Source organism: Canis lupus, chromosome 10, assembly GCF_003254725.2.
Source record: "Canis lupus dingo isolate Sandy chromosome 10, ASM325472v2, whole genome shotgun sequence".
Classification (NCBI taxonomy): domain Eukaryota; kingdom Metazoa; phylum Chordata; class Mammalia; order Carnivora; family Canidae; genus Canis; species Canis lupus.
The window spans coordinates 21,256,088-21,268,955 of NC_064252.1; the positions used below are offsets into that span (position 1 = coordinate 21,256,088).

At 56.4% G+C, this 12,868-nt stretch overlaps 1 protein-coding gene across 5 annotated transcripts in view; it reads right to left on the reverse strand.

The window, feature by feature from the left end:
- The window catches only part of FBLN1 (fibulin 1), a 117,220-nt gene that overhangs the window by 50,083 nt on the left and 54,269 nt on the right, over positions 1-12,868 (reverse strand). For all 5 annotated transcript variants that reach the window (XM_035696264.2, XM_035696263.2, XM_025456542.3 and 2 more), the window contains 6 exons: positions 10,277-10,412; positions 8,028-8,199; positions 3,917-3,976; positions 2,419-2,520; positions 1,704-1,841; positions 375-512 (listed from right to left, as the gene is read on the reverse strand). In XM_035696264.2, coding sequence (XP_035552157.1) covers positions 375-512; positions 1,704-1,841; positions 2,419-2,520; positions 3,917-3,976; positions 8,028-8,199; positions 10,277-10,412 — 746 coding nt within the window. The remainder of the gene's footprint in view (positions 1-374; positions 513-1,703; positions 1,842-2,418; positions 2,521-3,916; positions 3,977-8,027; positions 8,200-10,276; positions 10,413-12,868) is intronic.

Genomic DNA, 12,868 nt, shown 5'->3' on the forward strand with positions numbered 1-12,868 from the left:
CTCGGTCTCTCTCATGAATTTAAAAAAGAAAAAAAATCTTAAACCAGGTGTCTGTGACTCTAAAATTGAATTCCTAATTCTAGCACTGGGGCGACCCCAGCCTCTCTCCCTGTGTCTATATATGAAGTTTCATGGGGACACAGCACGGCCCATTCGTTCACATATCTGTGGCCGAGTTCCAGCTTCAAAAGCAGAGCCGAGTAGCCGCAACAGAGACCAGATGGCCCACGTGGCCTAAATATTTGCTCCCCAGCCCCTTAGAGGGTATGCCTGGTGATCTCTGCTCGGCAGCCCCCCACGTTCTAGAGACGTGGCCCAGCACCGGAGCGTCTGCCCGGCCTGGGGGACCCTGGCAGCCCTGGCGAGTGTCTTACCAATACAGTTGCCTAGAGCATCTTGTATAAAGCCACTCTTGCACTGTAGCTTGGGTCTGCAGCGGAAGGATCCCAGAGTATTCTGACAGATAAAATCGGGGAGGCAGTTATGAATACCACTCTCACACTCGTCAATATCTGGTACATCATAAAAAAAGGAAATTGTTAGCAAGAGTCCTGCCAGAAGCAACTCACAACATTTAAAAATCACAAGAAAGTTTTCTTCTTTCAATGCTCATTACTCAGACTACAACCCAAAACATTCCAATAGAGAAGTCACAATTAAAAAAAAAAAAGAGCCTTAGTTAGCCAAATAAGTGCTCACAATGCTAAAGATTGAAAACTCTTTTTTTTTCTTTATTCCCCCAAGGCTCTTATGAGGCAAACTTTCTGTTACATAATAAATAACCCAGGCATTTTCCTGGCAGTATATGGGATTTTTTTTGCACTTTAGGTTAAGTGCATGTTTAGTTTAGATAATAAGCAATGATCTTAGTGGCAATAAACGCGGTCCCCATAAACTTATTCATTCTGAAATTGTCACAACTTTTCAAATGTGAACAATGGGGATTGTCATGATCAGACATGTTGGCTGCTCTTCCCCTGAAGTTCGTGGCTGTCAAATGTTCAAAAGTGTATACTCAGCTGGCTGGGTCCCTGGGTTCTCAGGGCCCAAGCCGCCCAGCGAGGGTGGAGCAAAGTGAGCCGGCCCAAAGGCCCTCAGACGTCAGGAGGGTGTGCCTGGCTTTTGAGCTACCCTCGTAACTCAACCAGAATGTTCACACAAGTGGTTTTGTCATTCTGAAGGGCTGGAAACCCTCAGAAGAAAACTATGTTCTAATAGATCCTCATCAAAGCCTTATCTGCCAAATAACATCTATGGCTTGGTGGGGAAAAGGCCAGCAGCCAGAAATGTCATGTTTTTATGCAGCGGAAGAGACTATGCTTTGAACTTCAAGGAAGCCTGGAGTCAGATGGAAGGCAGCTGTTGTATAAAAAAAAAAATTTTTTTTTTTTTTTTTTTTTTTTTTTTTGCGTGGTGGGTAGAAAGTCCATGTGAGCACCTGGAATTCACCTCTGCTCTTGTTTTGAAATGATCCTGCCCTGAACCTTTTCAGAAGTGCAAACTCACCCTTGTCATTAACTCAACCTTACAGTAAAGAAGGTAAATCTTTACTAACAATATAGCTGGCCAGTGCCCCCCCAGGAAGTCCTGGGGCCCCGGGGCGCCAAGGGAGCCCAGAGCCCGGGGAGCCCGGTGCTGCCTTTAGCAGCACATCCTATCTACTCCTGGGGAGCTGAGGTGTGTAGGCTCGGAGCATGTTATACCTTTGCAGTCATTGTCCTCTGTGAGTTCATAGCCAGTCCCACAGCTGCTGTCTCTCTGGCAGCGGAAAGAGCCCACCGTATTGACGCAGGACTCTCCGAGCCGGCAGTTGTGGTTGCCCGTGATGCATTCATTGATATCTAGGAGAGACAGAGGCAAAGCAGGAGTAACCAGCCAGAACCATGGCCCCCCTGAGCTTTAACAAAAGGAATGTACCAGAAGCATGGGGCAACTGGGTCCCAGCATCTGTGAAGTGCCCTCCGCCACGTGCATATTCGGGATGGAAGGGGTCCTGGGCACTCATTACCAATGGCATCCTCCCCCTGCTATGTCTCAGATCTATTGCTCCCTCTGAGCACCTGCTAAACACATGCCAGGCCCCGAACTGGAGTCATGTGATCATTAAGGCCTCCCCCAGGAGAAGCGATCACCTGCCTCCATCTCCCCCACCTCAAGAGGGGCTGAGGGACTTGCTGAGGGCCAGAGCCTGGTCAGACCCCAAAGCCAACCCTCCTTCCCGACACTGTATTCATATGTTCCTGGAGGAGAGCCGTGGCTGGGCGCCACGCGCTGTAGACTCCAGGGAATGCTGTTCTTCACCCACAGATGGGGCCCCGACGTGCGCCAAGTGGGGCCTGCCCAGGTGTCAATCGGAGGCCGAGGCTCCCAGTGCGGCTGCGTGCCGTTGTGCTGTCGCTGGAGCTCAGTGACCGTTACCTTCACAGGACACGCTGTCAGGCAGCAGCTGGTAGCCCACGAAGCAAGAGCACACGACCTCCTCGCCCGTGTCCCGGCACTGCTGCTTGCAGGGCCCCCCGCCTGGGATCAGAGCAAATCAGAGCGAATGTTAGCCAGGAGCCCAACACACACCAGAGACCTTCTGGGTTTCCGGTTCTGTTTGGACTGGGCCAGAGCAAATGCACTCAGGGTGGACAACATACAAAGGCAGGCTCCCCATCGTGGAGCCCAGCCTCTCTGGCCTCGTACCCCCTCCCCTCTCATGGGAGACCCCCAGGATCCGGTCCCTGGGCAAACCCCAGGGCTGCTGCTTCAGGTCTGAGCCCTGGTCCAACAAGCTGGCGGCATGCAGGGCCATCCCTGCCGGTTGTAGTGAGGCTGGGAGGGACAAGGCGGAGAAGCCAGCGATGCTGCTGGCTTCGTGCCCAGCACAGACACAGAGGGGCAGTCCCGTGAGGCCCCTCTCCCTGCAGAGGTGAGCTGTGATGGCCTTCTGGGTGGCCCTGCTACCTCCCCTCCACCCATGCTTCCCACGGGGCAGCTGAGTGATGCTCAAAGAGCAGATCTCCCCGGGACAAACCTCCACCAACTAGAGCCGCTACCACAGTTCTGACCACTGCCCGGGGCCCGATGACCCCGGCCCGCCTCCCCAGCCTCTCCCTCTGCCCCCACCGCACCCCTCCCTGCACCATGGCCCACCAGCTGCGGTGGGTCTGGGTGTGCACGTCTCCGCTCCTGCTGCCCAAATCTCCGTCCACCCTCACTCGTCGCAAACCAGCTACTTCCTCCCCCAGGAAGACCCTCCCACCCACCCCCACACCCCCAGGGAGCTTTCTGGGCTCTCTGCCCTCCACCAGTCCCACCCCTACCCCCCACCCCGCCCCTGTGCCAACTGTCCCTGTGCGCTGACCACATCATTTTGTGATTACACTGGCTCCCAATTAACGCTCCAACCACAGGCAGGGCAAGGCTCCGAATGAAGCTTTGGAGACGACTTGCCAGTCTAGACATGTGGGAATGCTCCGGGAAAGAGAAATAAAGTTTTATCATCTGAAAAACAAATCTGCCAGGCCCGTTGTGCTCACTTTACGTTTGCAAACGTCTCCCTTGCGAGACACGGATACGTGGACACGGTCCCTGGCACTGCTGGGGCTCCAGGACACAAAGTCAAGCAATACTCACCCCTCCCCAGATGGTCCCCCTCCCCGGAGCCTGTGTTTAGGGGGTCGCCATAGTGGGGAGGCTTGTGATGCCCACTTCCCGCGTGGCCTCCTCCCTGTGCACCCACCAGTCCCAGGCTTGGAGGGAAGGAGGAGGTGGGGAGCCCAGGAGTGCCGGGGGGATGGGGCAGAGGGACCTCAGCGGACTCCAAGCCAAAGGGCTCTTCCCAGGAGAACCCGAGTGAAACGAGAGGTCAAGCTCCCAGTGGGATTAGTGCCGTGTCCCCTGGGGTGGGGGACGGTTACCAGGGCCTCACCTCTGCAGCGGTCATTCAGGTATGGGTCCTCCTGTTCCTCCTCGATCTCCGAAATCTTGGCTGAGGGGAAAGAGGGGCAAAAGGGACATTTACCCAAACGCGGTGTCTCATCTCGTTTCTGCAGAAACCCGGAATAAATACTCCCCCTCCTTATAAATAGCAGGCAGTTGTGCCCATTTGGGGAGCTCGGTGCCCAAACGGCATGGGGGTCAGGCAACCTGCCTCACTTGCCTATTTCAGCAAATGCAGCCACGGCCCCCAGACCTTCAACGGTGCACCTGGTAAAGGCTTGTTGTCATGGGTTGAATGGGGTCTCCCCCCACAAAGATGGTGCAGCTCTAACCTCCAGCACCTATGGCTGTGACCCTTCCCTGGAGCAGACTGTTTGCAGAGGACGGAGCTAAGGGGCGTTAGGGTGGGGTCCGAGAGGCCGTGTCTGTGTCCTTAGAGAAAGAGGAGGGATGTCTGGGTGGCTCAGCGGCTGAGCGGCTGCCTTTAGCTCAGGGTGTGACCCTGGGGTCCCGGGATCGAGTCCCACACCAGGGTCCCTGCAGGGAGCCTGCTTCTCCCTCTGCCTGTGTCTCTGCCTCTCTCTCTGTGTCTCTCATGAATAAATAAAATCTTTAAAAATAAAAAAATAAAAAAAAAGAAAGAAAGGGGAAACCGGAGATAGACACACACGGAGGAGCAATGACGTGAAGACAGGCAGGAGATGCACCAGCCAAGGAGCACGCGAGGCCACCAGAAGCCAGAAGAGCCCAGCCTGGATCTGCGGCCTCAGAGGGACGTAGCCCTGCCATCACCTTGATCGGGGGCATCTGGCCTCCAGACCGGGAGACAGAACATTTCTGTTGCTTAAGCTCCCCCCACACCAACCCCAGTCTGCGGAGCCCCAGGAAATGCACTGCGAAGTAGCCGGGCATCAGCAGGGACTCACTGGGTGCACTCGGACAGGGGCCCGAGCTCTGCTCTGTGGGCCGAGCACTCGGCAGAGCCTTCAACAGGGCACCGGGAGACGGTGAGGGTACGGGGGGCAGTGGGGTACCCTGATGTGATCTAATAGCATGGATTTCCACTTTAGTTCTGGAGGAAGAGAACTAGTCCCTTCGGCTCACATCAGCCAAGGGTGGGAGGGATCCCTGCAAATCCCCGAAAGCCGTGCCCTGGGAAGTGGAAGACCCTTCTACAAGCGAAGGTGACAGAGATCACAAGTCAGTCACGAGCTGACAGCAGGATGCGACAGCCCTGGGTGGGAAAGCGTAAATCAGAGCGCACCCCGATGAAGAAAAACAAGGAAAGGAAATGCGACCTAATGGAAACCATGGAAACAATATTCCTCCCAGTGTCATGTCCTCTTCCCTCTGCTTTCTGTATCTTCAGTGAGAGTGTAACACACCCACACCAGAGAAATAAACATCGTGAAGAAGAAACATTAGCAATTCTGCTATAAAATTCAATAGGGCAGGGACCCCTGGGTGGCTCAGCGGTTAGCGTCTGCCTTAGGCTCAGGACGTGATCCTGGGGTCCTGGGATCGAGTCCCGCGTGGGGAGCCTTCTTCTCCCTCTGCCCGTGTCTCTGCCTCTCTCTCTCTCTGTCTCTCATGAATAAAACCTTTAAAAATATTCAATGGGAAGTAACCTATATACATGATGTACAAGGCATTTTTTTTTCCGGCCGTTAAACTGCGGCCATGGTCCCTACATAAACTTTTCACTTGGCCAGGAACTAAACAAAAGACTTTGAGAGTGTGAATCAGCTCTCCCAGGTGAGGGGGCTGGGAGCACCTTTGCTGAGGTTATTCAGCTCGGGGACTCCTCGCTCGCTTGAGGCATTATTCGGTCTAGGTCAAGGTGTAGGTTGGGGGCGTCCGCCAGGAGGACCTGCAAGGAGCCACTTCTCGCCAGAGTGATGAGGCCATCGAGGTTTGCACGGTGATCTGTGGGAGCCAGCAAGCCTGGCACAGACACCACCATTCCTGCCAGAAAGCAAATCTCGAACATGGGCTTCCCCAGCCTCAATCTTCTGGTCTGTAGACTGGGGGTAACCAGTCCATGTCCCAGCACGGTTCCTCCCAAACTCTCTGCGGTAAAGGGACAGGGCTCTTTCCCCCATCTTAAGCCAATACTCTGATAACCTGTAATATAAATGCATTACCAGATAAACTAAGTAATGGAAATGGGCATCTTAGCCCCCACGTAGATGAAACAGACCTAAGTCACGCTATCATGTGCTTATACAAGTTCCTAAAGGTTTACACTGAATTCCTCTACTTATTTTGGCAGAGGCCGGCAGGGATCTGGGGACCCTCTGTGTGGCCCCACGGCAGCACACAGTAGGCCCGCGATAAACCTTCCTGGAAGGAAGTCATGTCTGTGTCTACGAGGAGGGAGGGCAGGGAGTCCTCACAGGGCCTTTGAGAAAAGTCTGGTGCAAGAATTGAGGCAGATAGAAGACAGCAGAGAAATAAGACATCTGGAGCTGCAAAAAAGTTCAGAGATCGTTATGGAAACAAGACATAAATCAACAAAAATCCTCCCCAGAAACACAGGAGAAATTCTCCACCAGGACGAACAGTTTGGGTTTGTTTAAAGTGAAAATGTCATCCCTGGTTTCAAAAGTCAAGGAGGGAGCCAGAATGTGGTTCCAGGCCTTCTTTCCGACTGAGATATCTGAAATCAGCCCCACGGCATCCATGAGAAATTAAAAACAAAGAGAGACTCGGTCCACTCGACCCAGGGCCACAAAGCCACGAGGGTCATGAGGCGGGGGTGATGGACAGTCCGACACAGGGAGCACGGGTCTGTGAGCTCCCCCATCCAAAGGCCTTCCTGCCCTTTACCCACCACGGTGGGAAGCGGGGAAGGAGCCCAAAGTCACAGGGCAAGCCCGGGGCACGGCACATCCCACAAAGTTTCCAGGGTTATCTCCATTACGGCCCCGGAAACCACCGCAGGAGAGAAAGAGGTTATTAGACAGACAAGAAGTTTCCTGAATCGTGTAACTGAGCCACGGCCAGAGGCTTCAGGATTCATCTTGGCCCTGGACAGATGGAGGGTGGTAGACGCACAGCTGGGAGCACCCTTAAAGCTGTTCTTGGGGTCACGCACCAATAAGTACGAGTTGAAAGAGCACAGCCGGCTAGTAATGAGTGATACCCCTGCCCCGCTTCTTCTCGACACATCACTGGCACCAGACGGACAGAGAAAGGGCGCTGGCCAGGGGGCGGAGGGCCAGTATCCTCCCTCCTGTGTGTGTCACCAAGTGACCTCAAGCACCAGGCCCTCATCCGCAGAATGGGAGCAACGCCAGCCACCATGCTGCCCGGGGCCGTGGGACAGACCGGGAAAGGTCGTGAAGGCAAACATTTACGGAGTCACCCCAAACGCTTTACACTCACTCTCCCATATATGAAGCAGGACTATAATTATCCCTATTTCACAGATGAGGAAACTGAGGTCTGCATAAGTTAGTTTACCTAAAATGCATGTCAAGACAGGGACATGGACCCAGATTTGTCAGATCCCAGATCCCAAGCCTTCGGTCCCACCCCAGGGCCGTGGCTCTCAGAGGAGGTAACCAACATGAAACTGCTCGGAGAGCTAGAACCAGCCTCCGTTGAGTTAAGGCAACGAACGGTCAACGTGTGTACGCACACCACCGTGGTCGTTCCCTTTACGTGTTAACTTGGTTGGGCCACGGTACCTAGATATTTGGTCAAACACCAGTCTGTGTTTACTGTGACAGTATTTTAGATGAGATTAGCATTTAAATCAACAGACTCTGAGTAAAGCCGATTGCCCTCCATGATGTGGGTGGGCCTCGTCTAATCTGGTGAAGGCCTTCAGAGAAAGACTGACGTCCTCCAAGCAAAAAGGAATTCCGCCACCGGATGGCCCTTGGACTCAAGCCGCAACAACAGCTCTCCCTTGGGTCTCTGGCCTTTTCGCCCAACCTGCAGGTTTCAGACTTGCCAGCCCCCACAAGTGAGCCAAGTCCTTAAAATAAATATCTTCCTCTCTCTCCGTATATATATCTACACACATCCTCTTGGGTTTTTTAGGATAACCCCGACTAATGCACTGCCCGAAAGGGAGAAGAGGGGGAGATTACCTGCTTCTTGGAGGTCCCCAATGTCCCCGGGGGCGAAGTCTGCTGTCTCCTGGCCCTTGACGCAGCACGCCCGGAAGACCAGCCCACACTGGTAGCCGACCATGAGTGTGTACTCACAGCTCTGGCCCTGGGCCTGGGCCGCCCTCCCCAGCAGGCAGCAGTGGCAGCACCTCTGCAAACACAGGCAGACACCGGATGGAGAAGCCACACAACACAGCAGAGCCCCCCGGCCTCTCGGATCCCAGTATCCACTCGGCCTGCACAACGACACTGCTGGGGCTTGGCTATCTCTTCCAAACGCTGGCAGCAAGCAGCTCAGCAGGCCGAGCCCGGGGCGTGCTGGCCCCCAAACCTCACAGGTCCTGGTGCTGGGAGCAGCCTTCAAGGGGGTGCACCCAACATATGCCCCACCACCAGCCTGTCCCACTCAACACCCCTGCTCTGTCTGGCTCATACACCTCCAGGAGGAATTAGCCATGACAGGGACCCTGTGAGGGTCACACAAGAGCCCCCTGCAGGTACACTCCTTGTGTGGGGGCTAAGATTTCTCCCCCAGGCGCACAAAAATGAATATGCACTGGTCTCTTCCCTCCGATTCAGGTGGTTTGGGCAGCAGGAGGTGCATCGCACATTTGAAAAGCACGAGACCCTCAGGACAAGTCATCAAACGAGGGACAGAGTCACTGCCCAGAGTCACTGTCCGTCACCTGGACCCCCAGTGATCCTGAAAGTGATGCCTGAGTTCTGCAGACGGCATTTAGCCTGCTTTATGAAAAGCCTCATTTCAGTCCTTACTGTCTTATCCATGGAAAGGCACAGAACTTTCCAAAAGGTCCAGAGTGGGAGAGCCAGGAGGTGGGGCTCTGCTTGCATTTCCGTGGGGGCTGATGGGGCTTCCATCCCGCCAGAAAGAGGGAGGCATCAGTTACCGCCTCCACCTTCCAGGGCATGAGTCATCCTTCCCGGAAACACAAATCACACATCTGCCAAAGTGGCCTGTTTCTTCTCCCGTTAGAATACTCCAAGCCTTCTCTCCACCTCCCTTTTCTTTCTAGTCTGGGGACAAGGGCAGAGCTGTCTGGCAGGCAGACAGTGTCTGCAGAGCCCCGGCCCTGCCCGGGGAGGCGGCCGCTGGACGCTCTGGCTCCTGGCTCCGGGGTCCCCCTCTATGACCAGCGCTCCCTGCCCTCACCCCACCCAGCTCCCTCACACCAGAAGCCTCCTCCCATGGAGGCCCCCAAAGGCTGAGGGTGGGTGGAGGGGCTCCGGACCCCCGACTCCCCACGCGGAAGCCCCCTCCACCCTAGTCTGCATGAAGAGAGGATCCCCAGAAAGGACCCCACACCCCCCTCCAGGAATCCAGACTTCATTCCCATTCACACTCCGTGAAATGGCTCCTGGCCTTCCTGAGTGGGAATGGGAAATCTTCCTGGAAGTGCACCTCCAGAGGCTCCCAGCTGACCAGGTTAAGTGTCCAGCTCCTCCTGGTTGGCCTGGTTTTTCTCTCTCAGTGGGTGGTGAGGGCGGGACAGCCCAGTGAATGTGCGGTTTGCAGGCCCCAGGAAGCGGTCAGGGGCTCCTCCTCCCTCACGCCAGGACGCAGACCTTCCACGGGGACAGAGGCCCTGAGGGGCCCGGCGCGGACCCGGGATGGATGACATCACCCTCGCAGAGCTCGCTTCCCCCTGGGCCCAACGACCCCACGCCGGGCCCTGCCTGGCCGGACGCCTGCCCTTGCCGGTCCTGACACTACCTCAGCCAGGCCACTGCGGAGCGTGGGCCTCTCTGAACCTCCCTCTTCTCTTCTAGGGCAGCTATGGAGGCCCCGTGTTATCAGAGGCCCCGGTGGACCGGGGTGGGGGGGCCAGGGGGGGGTACGGACGGTGGAGGGGAGGGCAGGGGGTACCATTCTGGGCTCCGGGCAGGCAGGAAAGCTGGAGGGCCTGCCTTGAACTTGGAGAGGCTCGGGTCCCTCCCCCCTCCCAGCCCAGGTAACCTCTGCCCTAATTTCAGTCTTCCTGCTGGAAGCCCGGGCACTGGAGGTCCTCGGGGCAAGGCTGGGTCCCTTCCTCCCCATCTCCCTGGTGTCATCCAGGGTTTTCTGACTAAACCGCAGGGGGCGGGGGACCAGACAGGCCCCTGGGCCCTCCTGCTGCTCTAAAGGACAGGCCTGGGCAGGCGGTGCAGGCAGGAGGGCAGCCAGGCCTCCCACTGGGGACGGCGCTGCTGGCGGCAGGACAGGTCTTCACCTTCACGAACGTAGCCTCCAGGCTGGTGTTGTCCCCGTGTGACGTGGCGCAGCTGTCTTGCTCGTTGGCCAGGTTGATGCCTGTGGCGCAGTGCAGCTCCTCCAGCTGGCTGTGGCAGCACTGCTCCTGGACCATCCTGCGGGCGGAGGGCGGCCGGGCTGAGGGCAGGGCCCGGAAGGGTGGGGGTCCCGCGGGGGGCACACAGGGCCTGGGAGCAGTCGCCCCTCAGGGATGGGGGCCCTGTCATCTTTTGGCACCTCCCCTTCTCAACCGACTCCCACTTTCACACACACTAGGGCACACACATTTGCACACACACTAGTGCACACACACTCCCGTGCACGCACACACACACCAGTGCACTCCCATGCACATGCACACACACTCGTGCACACACACATGCTTCGATATGCACACACTCCCATGCACTCACATACCTACACACAGTGCTCACACTCGCTCCCATGCACGTGCACACACACACACTGGAGCACATGCATGCTCCTATGTGCGCACACACTCCCGTGCACTCACACACCTACACAGTGCTCACAGTCGTTCCCATGCACGTGCATACACACACACTGGTGCACACACACTCCCGTGTATTCACACACCTACACAGTGCGGACACACACACTGTTGCACATGCTGCTCCTGTGTGCACACACACTGCCATGCACTCACATCCCTACACACAGTGCACACCCTCGCTCCCACACATACACACAATAGTTGGCACACAGAAGGTGCTCAAGAAGCGTACAATTAGAAAGACCGAAGCAGGTGGTGTCTGGGGGTGGAGTTGGGAGACCCCGATTCCTGTCTCTGAGTGTTGCCCTACAAAATGTTCCCACCCAGTTAAAAAGCCACCCCTTCCGATTGCTGACGCTGGACCAGACACCCTCACCCTTCACCACTCATCTGTCTCTTCCAGACTCAGAGGAAATCGCTCCCGAGGTGGAGGAGCTGCCTGAGGCCACGCAGCGAGGGACGGTGGCAACCGTGACGCGGGGCCGTCCACATGTCCTGGCCCTGCCGGGGGCTCCGGAAAGAAGGTCCTTGCAAACTAGAGGACGCCCGAGCGTAAAGGCTAGTGTCGGCAGAAGGACCATCACCTGCCAAAATTGGATCCTTGGACACAGCTCCGGGCAGGGCAGGCTGGGCCGCGGCAGGTGAGCGGGCAGGAGGTGCGTGTGAGGCCCAGGTACGGCTCCCACCAGACCCAAGCCAACGTCAGCAAGGGCGGGACGAGCCGCCCAACCACGCCAGTCCAGAGAGAATGGGGTACCCAGCCTCGCTGTGCTGCCGACCAGCCAGGCTCCCCTGCCCGGGGGAGCAGCAGCCTCTCAGCCGGTCCTACCCCCACCTCCACCCTGCGGGGCTGGAGCTCTGCACCTGGCCTCCCATGTGCTTCCAGAACCACCTGGGGCTCTAGGATGGACTCGCCTATGCTTGTGATACCACAAACTGCATTCGTGCTTTTTGGTGAATTTACAAATAATAGGTATACCACCAGATTGCCAGCAACAGCATCCAGACGGGCATCCGTCTGCGCATGTTCAAAGACAGTGGCTGCACAGAAAAGCAGAGTTAGGGAGGATCAGAAGGCTCAGGCACTGTCTGGGAGTGGCCACCATGCAAAGCGCTAGGGTAGTGCCTTGAAATATTAAATACACAACTGCCATGTGATCCAGCGATCCCACTCGTGAGTAAACAGCCAAAGGAGCTGAAACCAAGAACTCGAGATAGTTGCACATGCATATTCATGGCAGAATCATTCACAACAGCCAAAAGACGGAAGCAACCGCATGTCCACTGAGCAATGAGCACTGAGCCGAATGCGGTCCGTCCCTACGGTGGCGCACGACTCAGCCTGAACCAGCGAGGGGATCCTACACCTGTCACCACATGCATGGACCCCGAGAACATCATCCTCAGTGAAATAAGCCAGTAACGAGAGGACAAACGCCGTATGTGTGCACTTGGGTGAGGAACCCAGAGTCCTCAAAATCACAGAGACAGAAGAGAATGGGGGTGGCCGGGTGCTGGGATGGAGGTTCGGTTTGGGAAGATGAAAACCTTCTGGAGATGGGTGGCAGCGAGGGCTGGCCTGAGCGTGCTGAACCACATGCCTAAAACCGCTTCAGATGCTCAGTTATGTTATGTGTATCTCACTGCAATGAAAAGAAATTTGACTGTGTCCCTGCTGTGTGCCAGGCCCACGCCGAGGCTTCGGGGACCCGGAGCGGTGTCGCCTGGTGGAGAACAGCCTCCTGCACCGAGGGGCTCCGGCGGCCGCGGCTCCTAGGCCCTGTCCCAGTGTGGCCAGTGGCAGGAGGAGCCTGGCGTGGGGCATCTGCAGAGCGGCATGCAGATCCCCAGCCTTCCTGAGCTACCGGCCACTCGGAGCAGCAACCTGGCCTGAAATCCCACCTGGCTCACTTGCTGGCCTCCTTCAAGCTCTGCCTCCAATGTGCCGCCTCCGTGAGGCCTTCCCAACCACTCCGTCTACAATCTTCAGCCTGCCCCAACCAGGAGGAGACCCTGCCTATCGTACCCGTTTTTCCTTTCCTACGACACAGGACACCT